Below are 16,328 nucleotides of genomic sequence, written 5' to 3' on the forward strand. Positions count from 1 at the left end.
AGCTGCGAAGGTACTCCAGGCACTTGATTTTAACCTGTAGTTTGTTCCATCACTGCTACAAGCCTGAACTAAGAACTTTGCAATTACTGTATGAAACTGATTCCATTTAACCAATTTGAGCTCTCAGCTCTATCTTTTTTCCTTTTATGAATAAACCTTTAGATTTTAGATTCTAAAGGATTGGCAACAGCGTGATTTGTGGGTGAGATCTTTTTTGTATATTGACATGGGTCTGGGGATTGGTCCTTTGGGATCAAGAGAACTTTTTTTTCTTTTCTTTCACCAGCACTAGAGCCAGTTGATGAACTGACCCTTCACTTTCTGAATGCCCTGATTATCCTTGCACGAAGGTGTTTGCTTCTCAAACTGTACACAATTGGGTTCATCATGGGCGGAACCAGCAGGTAGACATAGCCCATGAGAATCTGAACCAAGGGAGAAGAGCTATTCCCGAATCTCTGTACTACAGACAAGCCAATTCCTGATATGTAGAAGATGAGGACAGCACAGAGGTGGGAGACACAGGTGCTCAGTGCCCTGACAAACTCTGCATAGGATGCGATGCTCAGCACTGTTTTCAGAATCATCACATAAGATAGGAGGATGAGCAGCGAGTCCAGCAACACTGTGGAGATTGTGACAAACAAGCCATAGATGCTGTTGACTCTGATATCCGAACAAGCCATCTTCATGACCTCTTGGTGCAGGCAGTAGGAATGGGAGAGGACATTGGCTTGACATTATTAGAAATGTTTCAGGAGAAAGGGCAGTGGGAATATTACGGCAACCCCTCTTAGCACAAACACGAGTCCCATCTTGGCTATTCTCTGCAGGTTTAAGATGGAAGCATATCTCAGTGGGTTAGCGATCGCGATGAAATGGTCAAAGGCCATCAACAAGAGTGTGGAGGATTCAATGCATTGAAGCGAGTGGATGAAGAACAGCTGGTCAAAACAGGCATCGAAGCTGATCTCCCTAGAGTTAAACAAGAATATAACCAGTGTTGTTGGTATGGTGACTATCGATAAGCCAAGGTCCGCGATGGCTAACATGGAAAGGAAAATGTGCATGGGCTTATGAAGACTTGGATCTGTTTTTATAATGAACAGAATGACTGAATTTCCTACTATCGAAAAAACATACATTAAGCCTAAGGGGATATTGAACCAGAGATGCATGTCTTCCTGCCCATGTATCCCAGTGAGAAGGAACACTGCAGAGCTGAATTTAGTGTCATTGACAGCTGACATAATGTACTGAGAAGTCCGAGTAGATTTGAACCTTTCCTCCTGAAAGGAAAAACAAGAGGATACTAGATGCCACTGCCTTTCTGCAGTACACTGGATAAATTCTCAGGGTCAGGTTCTGACTTTAATAACAGTGAGTTCAACTGTGTCACTCCAGATTTACATGTGTAAATTCGAACAGAACCAGGCTCTATTAACATTTCCTTACGAAATGCTCCTGGTGATGCCCTCTATTCCTCAAGAATCCCTCCAAGAGAAGGTGAAATGCTTTGCCAGACCAACGTTGACTGAATCTAGAGAGTTCAATCATCCTACAGGCTTCTCTTCATTCTCACAGGACCTGCATCCTCTACCCATGCAAGGGTCTGTAAATATCTGGCAAGTTACAAACTAACAGACTATTACTTCAGCTGGATGGGAGAGGCTTCACAAATGGGCGAATAGTGCAAACACTAGGTTTGCACTAATATCTATCTGAGTGTCCTACTTACTTCAACCATGCCCATGTAAAAGGTGACGTGCATAAGTTACATGCAACCACTATTACCCTCCCCTTTCCTGCACCTCAGTTCTACTCTTTGCTGAAACACAGACCAGTGGTTCTGTAGTCTCATGACATTTTGGAAACTCTTGCACAGGTATTGCAGAGGGATTGAATGCTAGATTAGAGATTGCTACCCTGAAGGTCCTGGATTTCATTCTCTGAAATGATTCCCGTTCATCCCGCAGAACCAGGTGGACAGGCAGAACTGCAGGGTCTCAATGCGAGGATGAGACAATGGTGTAGGAAGGAGGGGTTTAAGCCCTCTGCAATAGCTGTGCAAGACTTTCCAAAAAGTCCTGAGAGAACAGAACCACTGGACTCTTTTTCAGCAAAGAGTAGAGCTGAGGTGCAGGAAAGGGAAGTGTTATAGTGGTTGTATGTAATTTACTCACATGACATCTTACATGAGCATGGCTGAAGTCACTTGCACATTCAGCTGAATATTAATGAAAACCTAGTGTTTCCATTATTCACCCACTTGTGACACCAACCCCTCCCCTGCCTAACTGAAGTAACTGTCTGCGTTAGCTTGTAACTTGCCACATATGTACAAGACCTTGGAATGGGGAAGATGCAGGTCCTGTGAGGAGGAAGAGAAGCCTGTGGGATGATTGAATGCTCTGGATTCAGTCATTGCAGGCCAGGCAAAGCACTTCAGCTTCTCTTGGAGGTATTCTTGGGTGTTAGAGTGTATCACCATGAGCATTGGGTAAGGGAAGGTTAATAGAGCCTGATTCTGATCAAATTTACACAGTAAATCTGGAGTGACACCGTTGAAGTCACAGTTACTGAATTCAGAACCTGGCCCTGAGAATTTATCCCATGTGCTGGAAAGAGAAAGTGGCACAATTTGGATGCAGGAGTGGAGAATATTACACACACACACACACACACACACACACACACACACACACACACACACACACACACACACACACAATGATAGATATAGATATAGATATACACACACACACACACACACATAATGAGGGAATGAAACACCTTGATAAATAGCTTCAATGCAGGACACATAAATATAATGACTGCTTTCACCATGCACTTCTCATGTCATGATACAATGGGTCACATTCAGACATGGAGGGCCAGAAAGGGTGTCGATTGGAAGCTCGTAATTGTAAACTCACACAGTGCTCGAGCAGGCTGTGGAATTCCCAGGCACAAGATATCAGGGCCCACCCAGGAGTTTCGCAGGATTCAAAGAGGGACTAGATGTTTATATGGGTAACCAGAAAATCCAATTACATTAGTGAGGATTCTTTTAAAAAGTTTTGGAACTGCTATAGACCTTCCTCATGTACACCACAAAACATGTCTCACCAGTGGGTGTAAGGAGGAAACTTTCCCTGGGAGCAATTTATTGCAGAGCTGCCTATTGCATGGCTATTTCCACATTCCTCTGAAATATCTGGTACTGGCCACTCGATACTGGGCTGGATGGACTATAGGTCCTTCTAGCAATGCCTATCTTCCTATCTGTGATGTAAATCCAAGATTCTGTTTTGCTGATTTTCCTTGAGCTCCTGGGAATCTCTAGACTTGCACTGAGAGCAGAATGATGTCTCATTAATTATCATCTAGTCTCCTGTTCTTTCTCCTTTCAGAAAGAAAAGTTCAAAACTCCTCAGATCTACCCAGTACATCATGTCAGCTGTCAATGACACCAAATTCACACCTGCTGTGTTCCTTCTCACTGGGATATTTGGGCAGGAAGACGTTCATCTCTGGATCTCTATTGTCTTCTGTTTAATGTATGTTATTTCGATAGTAGGAAATTCAGTCATTCTTTTCATTATAAAAACAGATCCAAACCTCCATGAGCCCATGTACATTTTCCTTTCCAAGTTGGCTATCACATACCTTGGCTTATCGATAGCCACCATGCCGACGATACTGGGTAAATACTTGTTTAACTCTAGGGAAATCAGCCTAGATTCATGTTTTGTTCAGCTGTTCTTCATCCATTCTCTTTCATTCATTGAATCCTCTGTGCTCCTGTCGATGGCCTTTGACCGCTTCATTGTAATCTGTAACCCACTGAGATATGCTTCCATCTTAACTCCACCTAGAATAGCTAAAATGGGACTGGTACTTCTGCTAAGAGGGGTGGCCTTAGCATTCCCACTCCCTTTCTCCTGAAATGGTTCCAATAATGTCAAGCCAATATCCTCTCCCATTCCTACTGCCTGCACCAGTTGGTCATGATGATGGCTTGTTCAGACATCACAGTCAACAGTATCTATGGCTTGTTCATAATAGTTTTCATGGTGGGGTTGGACTCACTGCTCATCCTGCTATCTTATGTCATGATCCTCACAACAGTGCTTAGCATCACATCCCACGCGAAGTGCCTCAGAGCCCTGAGCACCTGCATCTCCCATGTCTGTGCCATCCTGGTCTTCTACATGCCAGTGATTGGCCTTTCTCTGATACACAGATTTGGGAAGAGTTTTTCTCCCTTGCTTCAGATTCTCCTGGGCTATGTCTACATGCTGGTCCTGCCCCTGATGAACCCAATCGTGTACAGCATGCAAAGCAAACACCTTCGCACGAGGATAATCAAGGTGTTCATCAAGTGAAGGGTCAATTCATCACCCATCTCCAGCTTCTATCTCCACTCTCTACAGAGAAGTTCAGACAGGGTCTAAGGCCTGGAGGAATGGGAGAGGGGTTGGTGAGGGAGGACAGTGCACTGGGGGAAGGAGACCAAGGCAGGCAGCAGCATTTACAAAGTGACTGTGTTTGCAGAGATCCAGGGGACCAGTGGGATGTTGGTGCACAAACAGCCATATCGGTGGCTCCTCCAACTCATAGACTCATAGACTCATAGGTCAGAAGGGACCAATCTGATCATCTAGTCTGACCTCCTGCACAAGGCAGGCCACAGAACCCCACCCATCCAATTTTATAACAACCCCTATCCCAGGATCGAGTTATTGAAATCTTCAAAATTGGTTTGAAGACCTCAAGCTGCAGAGAAACCACCAGCAAGCGACCCGTGCCCCACGCTGCAGGGGAAGGCGAAAAACCTCCAGGGCCCCTGCCAATCCGCCCTGGAGGAAAATTCCTTCCCGACCCCAAATATGGCGATCAGCTAAACCCTGAGCATGTGGGCAAGAGTCACCAGCCAGCACCCAAGAAGGAATTCTCTGCAGTAACTCAGTTCCCATGCCATCCAACATCTCCCCGCAGATCATTGAGCAGACCTATCTGGTGGTAATCCAAGATCAATTGCCCAAATTAACAATCCTATCATAACATCCCCTCCATATACTTATCAAGCTTTGTCTTAAAGCCAGGAAACCTGTGAATACAGTCACTAAGAGAAGGGATGTGGATGTTTTTTCCCACAGTACCTGTCACTGTCCCATCTCTGGTTAAACGTCCACAGACCATGAAAAAAAAAACTGCAGACCTGTTCTGCAGGGGCAGTTCTGGCCTTTCCTGGGCGCTCAGGGTGTTGCATGATCCATGGGAGCTGCACCAAATGTGGACAGGGGCTATTCAAGGTGCATGGACACCCACCTTTCTGCTATGCCCTCAGCCAGGTGCTTGTGACTGAGTCGTGTCAGAGACCTGATAATGCAGGAGCCTCAGGAGAAGCCAATCCGTCAGCCCCTCCCCCATTGATGGCTCTGAACTCAACACAGCTGCTGAGCCCACCCCCCACCAAAGCAGAGCAGAGCTGAGTGTGTGAGAGAGGATCTGACACACAGGAGTCCTGGCAAGAGACTCTCGCCCAGATTCTCCCCCTAGTTTGTGCTGTCCCAGCAATGCAAAAGGGGGGGAATGACCTCAGGTCCCCAGAGAGGCACTGCTAATTCCTATCCCAGCTCACACCATTCAACGTAGGCTGACCAACTTTTCAAAAGGCAAAAGCAAGACACATGCAGGAGCCCTGCCCCACTCTGTGGCACCCTCCATGCCCCTCCTTTCCCCCTGAGGCCTCACTCCCTGGTCCTTCTTCTCTCCCAAGGCCCTGACCCTGGACAGGCCGGAAGCTTGAGCCAGGCCATGGTAAGAACTGTCTGGGGAGCACGGATGTTTCACCTGCCGTGGGCAGGAGGGGGCCCGAGAGCAGCCCCCAGCCCATGTCCCCAACCCCCAGTATATGTGTTTGTGTGGGAGCTGAGGGGGGCATAAACTCTTACAGACACAAAGGGGGGCGTAATCAAATAAGTTTGAGATCCACTGATTTAGTCTCATATCCGGTACACAGGCTGCAGAATTTCACCCACTTACCCCTATGTTGAGCCCAATGACTTGAGTATGACTAACACAAAACTTGTGTTCTTCTAAAGGGGATCTTCCAGGAAGGCATCCAGTCCTGGTTTGGAGGTATTAGGAGAATCCACCACCTTCCTTGTGAGTTTGGGGAAGCCACAGGATCCTGCACCCCCACTTTGCAGTCAGACGTGACTCTCAGCCAGCCAGTAAAACAGAGGTTTATTCGATGACAGGAACAGGGTCTAAAACAGAGCTTGTAGGTACAGCGAATGGGACCCCTTGGCCGGGTCCATTCTGGGGGGCAGTGAGCCAGATCCCCATGTCTGCACTTCACTCCTCATCCCCAGCCAGCTCCAGACTGAAAACCCCTCCAGCCCCTCCTCCTCTGCTCAGTTCTTTTCCCAGGCCAGGAGGTGACCTGATCTTTTTGTCTCCAGCACCTTTAGCTATCAACTTGCAGGGGTGGAAGGGCCTGGCCTTAATTACTAGGTGACAGAGGGTTGGCCAGGAACTGAGGACCCCGCCACAGTATTCAGAGAAAACATTAAGAACATTCCCAGTTCATCACACTTGCCCAGATAGTTTAAAGATCCTATTAGTACCCAAGTATCAGAGGGGTCGCCGTGTTAGTCTGGATCTGTAAAAAGAGACAAAGAGTCCTGTGGCACCTTATAGACTAACGGACATATTGGAGCATGAGCTTTCGTGGGTGAATGCATCTGACGAAGTGGGTATTCACCCATGAAAGCTCATGCTCCAATACGTCTGTTAGTCTATAAGTTGCCTGTGGCAAATTGTCTACACTATTATGATGGGTCTCGCGCTTTCTCTTCTTTGGGGGAGTTCAGGACACCATTTCTTGCCCCTAAATTGGAATATCAATTGCCCCACGAGTGTCCTAGAGGAGGGAAGTGGAGAGGGAGGGACCTGGGCCCGCCCTCTACTCCAGGTCCCAGCCCAGGGGCCCTGAGGATAGTGGCGAACCACTTGAACTGACGGTTCCTTCCCCTTCAGCTTGTGGGGGCTTCTTGCCCTCCCCCTGCACAAGCCAGATGCCCCTTACCTAGGGCCTAAGACTTCTTAGCCCACCACAGCACTTCTCCAAACTGTCCTCTGCTTCAACACCAATTCTTTCTGCTCCAACTCCTCCAAACTGTTCTCTGCTCCAACACCAATCCTTTCTGCTCCTACTCCCACACTGTCTGATTGAGGCATGGGTTTTTATCACGTGACTGACTGCAGGTGCTCTAATTGGCGTCAGGTGCTCTAGTTAATCTATAGCAAACTTTCTTCCCCTTACAGGGAATAAGGCTCCCTTCTAACCCTCTCCTGCTGCCCTCTGGCCATGCTGTATCACAGTGCCACAGGACTCTATGCTGCTTTTACAGATCCAGACTAACACGGCGACCCCTCTGATATATGAATCTTACTGTTTTGCATGAATAGTATGTGTGCTTCAGTTTCCCTGTGTATTGCACCACTGCCTTGGCGATTAAAAATAAGGATATGTGCCTTTTGCTGAGACTCTAGGGGCCAGGAGACACTGCTCCCTCTGCATATGGTAAATGCCCTTCATAACCTGAGACCCAAGTCGGGGAGATGACCAGGACACCTGGCCCGGGAAGCACACAAAGAAGAGGGGAGCAACGGGTGTGTGGGAAATCAGCTTACTGGGAGCTTGGAGTCTGCGATGAGGGACTGAGGAAGGAGAGAGACGAGGGCCCCAGCCCAGGATCCTGCCAAAATGGACTTGGCTGAAAGTCACTGATTTCTGTGCTAACAAGCTCTGTTCTGCACCGTGTTCCTGTCAACTAATAAACCTCCTGTTTTACCTGCTGGCTGAGAGTCATAGCTAACGATGGAGTTGTGGTGCAGAGCCCTCTGACTTCCCAAAGGGTCCTGTCTAGCTGGACCCGCCCAGGGGACGTGCAAGGTGTGAACAGGGATACTGAATGCACCAAGATCAAGGAAGGCCATAGCCAAGGAGGCTTTTTGCCCTGGATAGTGTGCCCTCAGGGGTGGCTTGAGACAAAGCAGTTCCAGAGCATTAGACCTGTGCTCTGGGACAGAAGGTTTCTGAACATCCGAGGAGGGAGATTCTGGAACAGCCTCCTAACAGGAGCAGTAAGGGGCAAACAACCCAACTGGTTTTAAGATGGAGCTTGACAGGTCCATGCAATGGATGGTATACTGGGGTCGCCTGCCATAGCTGGGGTGTGGACTCATTTATCCAGGAGGTCCTTGCCGAGCCTATGTCCTAATGGGTCACATTAGCCCATTTTGCATCACACCAGGAGCTGATGTGGAGTTTCTTGTCCACTATGACCCTGCTCTGTGCCCTAGCTGACAATTTCTCCATGAATAGATTCAGGAGAAGTCATGACTCAGTGTTATCATTTGGGAAAGGAATTGTTCTTGGGTTCTGTGTAGTGATGTCACAGGAGTGTAATTCCCTGAGTTTCTGGTAATCTCAGCATGCTGAGCCACCAGCTACTCCCACCTGTCACTAGCCCCAGAGAGGAAGGATGGTTCAGTGGTTAAAGTGCTGGCCTGGGACTCAGAATAACTGGCTTCAGTTCCAGGCTCTTCCACAGACTTCTTCTGTGACCTTGGGCAACTCACTTAGTCCCTCCGCGCCTCAACAATATGTATTTTAATACGGTTCGGTGTAAAGGTTACATCTAGGAACAAGGGATGCTAGCCCTCCTTGCCAGATGGGGGGCCCAATCCTGGGACTCAGAAGAACTGGGTTCAGTTCCAGGCTCTTGTACATACTTCTGTTGCCTTGGGGAACTCATTTAGTCCCTCTGTGCCTGGGTGGGTGGGCCTAGCTAGCAGTGGATCACTGAGATCTGTGTATAATTTGGGGGGGGTCCTGGTTCTTGGGTCCTCCTTTTCATTCCTTAGAGAGAAGGGAAGGGACCTCCCCTCCTGGAACAATCCAAGGGGTTCACAGTGTAAGAGGGGGCTTTGGCTGAGCCTGGGGAAGGGGATTGGGTTGCAGGATGGGTTGAGGGATACAAACTCTAGGAGGGATTTTGGGTGCAGGAGAGTACTCTAGGCTGGAGCAGAGTGTTGGGGTGTAGGAGCGGGTATGAGTGCTGGTTCTGGGAGAGGGCTCAGGAATGGGGTTTGAGGTGCAGCCTCCCACCGGTCATCGCTTATCTCCAGTGGCTCCTGGTTGGCAGCAGGCAGAAGGAGGCTAAAGCAGGCTCCCTGCCTATCCTGCCCTCACACTGCTCCCAGAATGGGCCAACATGTCCCTGAGGCCCATGGGTGGGGAGGCGCTGCCCCTCTCTGCAAGCACTCCGCCCCTTAGTTCTCCCGGCTAATGGCAGCTGCGGGAGTGGTGCTTGCAGGCAGGAGCAGCATGCGCAGAGACCCCTGCTTCCCCCACCCCTGGGGCTATGGGGCTGCAGTGGCAGCTTCCAGGAGCAGTGTGGGGGCCAGGTAGCTTTAGTGGTAGCCACACTGCACTGCTGCCGGAGATCTCGTTCGACCAGTTGATGACCACTGTTCACAGTCAACCTGGAACTGACTAATACACGCAGGTCCTTCTCCTCTTTTGTTTCCAGCTCATCATTGGCTGCATAAACTGGCACACGGTGAGTAGAAGGAGAGAAGACTGAGACCCAACTTGATGACAGTGGACAATCACTTTCACAGGAACGAAATGCCAGCTACTAATGGGCTCTTAAATCTAACAGAGAAAGATGTAACAAGAACCAGTGGCTGGAAACAGAAGCCAGACAAATTACATTTGGAGATGAGGCACATGAGCGAGCGTGCTTAACCAGTGGAACAAACTCCCAAAGGAGATGGTGGATTCACCTGCTACCTCCAAACCAAGACTAGATGACAACAAGGAAGACACACTTTAGCGGAAGACAAGTTTTGCGTGGGTCAAACACAAGTCATTGGGCTCAATACGGGGGTAACTGGGTGAAAATCTGCAGCCTGTGCTATACAGGAAGTCAGACTAGAGAGTGGTTCTCTAAGCTTTTGATCATGCCTCCCTTCTTTGTGTCTGTACAGGTTTACCCTCCCTCTGCCATATAAATACATCTATTGATATATGCAGAAGTGGAGCTTCGACTGAATCATTTTCGGCTTTTTTCTTTTTCACTTGATTTTTTTATTTCTTGAATGAATGAGCCAACAATCCATTGGAATAAGAGCAAAACTGTGATTGTGGTCCCTACCTTAATAGGCAGCAGGTTTAAAACAACTAAAAGGAAGTATTTCTTCACACAACGGGCAGTCAACCTGTGGAACTCCTTGCCAGAGGACGTTGTGAAGGCCAAGACCATAACAGGGTTCAAAAATAACTTGATAAATTCATGGAGGATAGGTCGATCAATGGCTATTAGGCAGGATGGGAAGGAATGGTTTCTCTAGCCTGTGTTTGTCAGAAGCTGAGAATGAGTGACAGGGGATGGATCACTTGATGATTCCCTTTTCTGTTCCTTCCTTCTGGGGCACCCGGCACTAGCTACTGTTGAAAGACAGGATCCTGGGCTGGATGGACCTTTGGTCTGACCCCGTATGGCCGTTCTTATATGCTTATCACCATGAAGGTCCGACTGGACACCTCAGTCTCTTCCTTTTGGGCGCTTGTGACCATTAGTATACAGTCACCCCCAGCCTACTTAAGACAAAGATGTCTATTAGCAAATAGCACAAAGCATTAGAGAAAATGGTTTTGAAATACCAGGCAGCTGTCACACACCTACATTCGTCTATTCCATGTCTCACTATAAGCTAAGTTAGACAGGCTTTGTTTTGGAAACAGGAACAGAAATGGCCCAACTGACATTCTTTTGGGAAGCCAAGGAACTCTTGGGACCCAGCCTAGTTTCCTTGTGTCTCTGAAAGCATCTTCCCATCTCTTTGCCCCTTTCTCGTGGAAGCAGCCTGTTCTGAAACCTTTGTGAGTCTGGACCCAGTCACCATAGTGCTCAGCCGTGTCCATGTTACAGGCCAAGGTGTGAAGCTGACTTTTGCCCTCAGACTGCTTTCTCCCAGCCAGACCATCTAAGATGAGGCCCACGTGGCCATTGATCCATTGTTTGGCAGTTAGACCCATTCAGCCTCAATGTCTTGCAAACACCGGTCTGGTGATTGTGCTGAAACTTCTATCATCCCCATGATGCTCCAAGACTCCCCTCAGAAATCCACTACCCATCCCTCACTGTGACCTCCGAGCACCCCCACATCTGCCACAGACACCACTGCGCTGGAGTCACAGGGCTGCCCAGAAGCAGCTGTCAGGAGGCTGTGGTAAGACACATGGCAGGTGTGTTTTTCTTTGGAACCCTGACATAGACCTAATCTTAGGGTCACCGAGTATCTGAGCACCTGGAATTTTATTTATTCTCCTGCCACCCCTGTGAGGCAGGGCAGGGCTATTATACACTTGTGCAGAAGCTCAGAGACAGGAAATGGCTTCCCCATGGTCCTGGGAATTAAATCCTGAGTCTCAGAGCAGTGCCCAGATCGCAGGACCAGCCTTCCAGCCATCTGAGTGGTGACAGGTCCAGCTGGATTCTCTGCTGTGCCAGCAGAGCTCCCCCCGTGCTGCAGAGAGTGCGGATGGCAAGGAGCCAGTTACAGGGGTTTGATTCACTGGCCTGTTCTCCCCATGCTTCAGTGGAGCCTAGAGCAGCCTGGGGGCTGGGCTGACCTGCAGCTTATGATGACAGCTTCCAAGAGCACAGCCCACTCTGCCCGAGTCCCTGCAGATGGGGGCTACCCCAGAGTACCCCCCTGGGGTCTGAGGTAGCCCTGCAGGCTCCCTGCCCTTCCCTCTAAGGTCTTTGCAGTGACTTACTCTCAGCCTGGGATACTTAAAACAAGAGCCCCTTTGTGGGGATCACATTAATTCAGTCTTCAAAACACAGGCTCTTCATCCCTCCAGCACCATTCTCCTCCTTTACTCAGGAGACCCCATCTCCCTGCTTGCTGTGGTTAGCATTGTTTCAGCTTTGCTGCACCACCTGCTCCTCCTTTTCCCCTGAGGCCCCGTGAACTCCCCTATCCCTTCCCATAGGCCCTGCCCCCTGCTCCTCCACTTCCCATGAGGGTCTGATACGCGGCCAGGCTAGAGCCAGGCAGTGGTGAGAGCTGCCCAGGGAGCCGAGGCTGCTGTGCGGAGCCCCGGATTTTCCATCTTCCCTGAGCTGAACATCTTGGGGGGTGGGAACACAGGCTGAGGGCTTCTCATGCCCCCCCCATTCCCTTTTCCAGGGCATGAGGAAGGTCTGGGAATCCACATAGTGGCTCTGGCTCCCTGGGCAGCTCTTCCCATGGCCTGTCTCTGGCTTCAGGCCTGGAGAGGGGGTGGAGCCTTGGGTAATGAGGAGAAGCAGGGGGTGCAGTCTTGGGGGAAGAGATGGGGCAGAGGGCGGGGAAGAGAGGGAACAGGTGGAGCAGAGGGTGGGGCTTCAAGGGGGAAGACAAGGGATGGGCAGGGTCATAGAGGAACGGGGCTCCTATGTGTCCCACTTTTACCTATTGAAAAGGTGATCCCCCTACATTGACTGGGCTGGCCTGGGATAGGAGCTAGCCGTGCCCCCACTGGGAAGTCCAGACTGTTTACACCCTTTCCAATCAGCTGGAGAAGCACAAATGGAGGTGAGGGGTAGGGATAGGTAATCTGGGCCTGAATCCTTTGCCAGGATTCTTCTGCGTCAGACCCTCATTCACACACAGTTATGTCCTGCCTCGGTGGGAAGTGGGATGAACAGGTGTGTGGTATGCAGAGCAATCAGCAGGGATGGGAAGGTTTCCTGAATGGTTTTTCCTGGGCTCCTGTGATAATCATGTCTCTGACACGATTCAGTCACAAGCACCTGGCTGAGGGCGCAGGGGAAGAGTGGGTGTCCATGCCCCTGGAATAGCTCCTGTTCACACCTAATGCAGCACCCAGAGCACACGAAGGTCCAGGACTGTGACTGCAGATTTTTTTATGGCCTGTGGGTGTTTAACCAGAGATGGGTCAGTGACAGGCCAGGTGTAATGGGAAACAACATCCATATCCCTTCTCTTTATTGGCTGTATCGAGAGGAATTCTGAGACTGGAGCAGCCAGAGATAGAGCTAATTATGGGCCAACATCTCACCCGTCCCCTCACTCTCCATGAACAAACTCACTTTGTAAATGCTGCTGCCTGCCTTGGTTTTCTTCCTCCAGTGTCCTGTCCTCCCTCACCAGCAGGTGGGGAGCCCCTTACCCATTGCTCCATGCCTTAGACCAGTGTTTTTCAAACCATGGGTTGCGACCCGGTACTGAGTCGCGGCATGGAAGTCACTGGATCACCTTGCTCTGGTCAGCACCGCCGACTGGAACATTAAAACTCCCGTCAGTGGTGCTGCCCAGCTAAGTCAGGCTAGTCCTTACCTTTCCAACACCGCGCTGCACCCCAGAAGTGGCCAGCAGTGGGTCTTGCTTCTCAGCGGGGGGCCATGGGGCTCTATGCACTGCCCCCGCCCTGAGCACTGGCTCTGCACTCCCATTGGCCAGGAACCAGCCAATGGGAACTGGGGGAGATGGGGCGGTGCCGGTGGGTTAGAGTCGTCTGAAGCCGCTTGCGCACTTCCATCCACGACCTGTGTCTCCTGCTGGCCACTTCCGGGGCACAGTGAAGCCTGCCTCTGCATCCCAGCTGCAATGCTGACCAGGATTTGCCAGAGGTAAGTCCATGCCCCAAACCACGCCCCAACCCTCTGCCCCAGCCCTGAGCCTCCCCCAAACCTGGAACCCCTTCCTGTACCCCAAACCCCTCATTCCTGGCCCCAACCCAGAGATACACCCTTAACCCAGAGCCGTGACCCTCTCCCGAACTGCAACCCACTGCCCCAGGCCGGACCCCCCTCCCACACTCTGAACCCCTAATACCCAACCCCACCCTGCAGTCCTCACCCCTGCACACCAACCCTTTGCCCCATCCCTGAGCCCCTTGCTCTCCCCAAACCCCTCAGTCCTAGTTCCATTGGGTCACAGGCACCACTAATTTTCTTCAACTGGGTCCCCAGAAAAAGAGTTTGAAGACTACTGCTTTAGACCCCATCTGAACCTGTCTCTATAGAGTGGTAATCAGAATGTCGAGTTGTCTCAGTTGGAAGGGTCCAGGATGGAAAGGGTGGCAGTAGCTGGAGATGAGTGATGAACTGATTCTTCACTTGGCAAACACCCTGATTATCCTCGCACGAAGGTGTTTGCTTTTCATGCTGTATACAACTGGGTTCATCAGGGGCGGGACCAGCAGGGAGATGTAGCTCAGAGCAATCTGAAGCAAGTGAGAAGAGCTATTCCAGAATCTGTACATCACGACCAAGCTGATATCTGGTGTGTAGAAGAGCAGGATGGCACAGAGATGGGAGATGCAGGTGTTCAAAGCCCTGAGGCATTGATCATAGGATGCGATGCTCAGCACTGTTTTCAGGATCATCACATAAGAGAGGAAGATGAGCAGCAAGTCCAACCACATTGTTACGAGTTTGGTAAACAAGCCAAAGATATTGTTGACTGTGATGTCTGCACAAGCCATCTTCATGACCTCCTGGTGCAGGCAATAGGAATGGGAGAGGACATTGGCTTGACAGTATCGGAACTGTTTCAGGAGAATGGTGAATGGGAGCATTACGGCCACCCCTCTTAACACGCACACCAGTCCCATCTTGGCTATTCTTGGCAGGGTTAAGATAGAAGCATATCTCAGGGGGTTACAGATTGCGATGAAGCGGTCAAAGGCCATCAACAAGAGCACGGAGGATTTAATGCATTGAAGAGAGTGGATGAAGAACAGCTGGGCAAAACAGGCATTGAAGCTGATCTCCCTAAAATTAAACAAGAATATGCCCAGCATTGTTGGTATGGTGGATATCGATAAGCCAAGGTCTGAGATGGCCAACATGGAAAGGAAAATGTACATGGGCTCATGGAGGCTTGGATCTGTTTTTGTAATAAACAGAATGACTGAATTTCCTACTATCGAAATAACATACATTAAACAGAAGGGGACAGACATCCAGAGATGGACATCTCCCTGCCCAGATATCCCAGTGAGAAGGAACACAGCAGGTGTGAATTTGGTGTCATTGACAGCTGACATAATGTACTGGGCTGGTCCGAGGAGTTTTGAACTTCTCTTCCTGAAAGGAAAATGAACAGGAGACTAGATGATATTTAACGAGACATCATTCTGCTCTGAGTGCAAGTCTAGAGATTCCCAAGAGTTCAAGGAAGATCAGCAAAAACATAGTCTTGGATTTACACCACTGCCAGACTGGATCAGACCTGCAGTCCATCTAGCCCAGAATTCAGTGGCCAGGTCCAGATGCTGCAGAAGAAGGTTGGAAGAAGCCCTGAAATAGACAGCTGTGAGATAACCTGCTCCCAGGGAAAATATCTCCATGACAGCCACTAACTAGACATTTTGGGGGTGTAAATCAGGAAGGTTAGGGCCTTTTCATGAGTTTAAAAAAAATTCTCACTACTATATTTGGATTTTCTGGTCTCTCATATAAACACATCCAGTCACTCTTTGAATCCTGCTAAGCTCTTGGCGTCATTGATATATTATGGCTGGGAGTTCTGCAGCCTACTTGAGCACAGTTTGATTTTACAATTATGACGTTCCCACTAAAAAAAACCAACACTCTTTCCAGGCCTCCACTTCGGAATATTTCCCAGTGTAAACACATGGCAAATGCATCAAAGTGATTTATAAACTTGTTTCATTGCCTCATTATATATAATTATTTATTTTCTCCACTGCTGAGAGTCCAACTTATGTCATTACCTCATTGCAGCACATGGGATAAATTCTTAAGACCAGGTTTAGAATTCAATAACATTGATTTCTACTGCATCACTCCAGATTTCCATGTTCAATTTTGATCAGAGGCAGGCTCTATTAACTTTCCCTTACAACTGTTCCTGGTGATACACTCTGTCACCAAGAATCCCTCCAAGTGAAGCTGTAGTGCTTTACCTGGCCAGGGTTGACTGAATCCAGAGAGTTTGATCATCACACAGCATTCTCTTCATCTTCGTAGGACCTGCATCCTCTCTCCATGCAAGGGTCTGTAAATATCTGGGAAGTTACAGCCTATCACAGACAGTTACTTCAGCTGGATGGGGGAGAGGATGACATCACAAATGAGTGAACAGTGAAAACACTAATATCCAGTTGAGTGTGCAAGTTACTTCAGCTGTTCTCATGTAACAGGTGGTGGGTGTCCATTCTATACAACCACTCTTACCTTTCCTGCACTTCAGCTTGACTCTTT

General features: G+C 49.2%; 1 protein-coding gene and 2 pseudogenes across 1 annotated transcript; 1 reads left to right on the forward strand and 2 right to left on the reverse strand.

Annotated features, from left to right (window-relative positions):
* Window positions 1–314: 314 nt before the first annotated feature.
* Window positions 315–1,250, reverse strand: LOC115642003 (annotated as a pseudogene).
* Window positions 1,251–3,453: 2,203 nt separating this feature from the next.
* Window positions 3,454–4,388, forward strand: LOC115641936 (annotated as a pseudogene).
* Window positions 4,389–14,212: 9,824 nt separating this feature from the next.
* Window positions 14,213–16,086, reverse strand: LOC115641979 (olfactory receptor 51G2-like). The gene is made up of 2 exons (XM_030545317.1): window positions 16,031–16,086; window positions 14,213–15,188 (listed from the first exon to the last, which is right to left on the reverse strand). The coding sequence occupies exons 1-2, from the start codon at window positions 16,084–16,086 to the stop codon at window positions 14,213–14,215; spliced, it is 1,032 nt and encodes a 343-aa protein (XP_030401177.1).
* Window positions 16,087–16,328: the final 242 nt, after the last annotated feature.

The sequence above is a fragment of the Gopherus evgoodei genome, unplaced genomic scaffold (genome assembly GCF_007399415.2).
Source record: "Gopherus evgoodei ecotype Sinaloan lineage unplaced genomic scaffold, rGopEvg1_v1.p scaffold_36_arrow_ctg1, whole genome shotgun sequence".
Lineage (NCBI taxonomy): Eukaryota > Metazoa > Chordata > Testudines > Testudinidae > Gopherus > Gopherus evgoodei.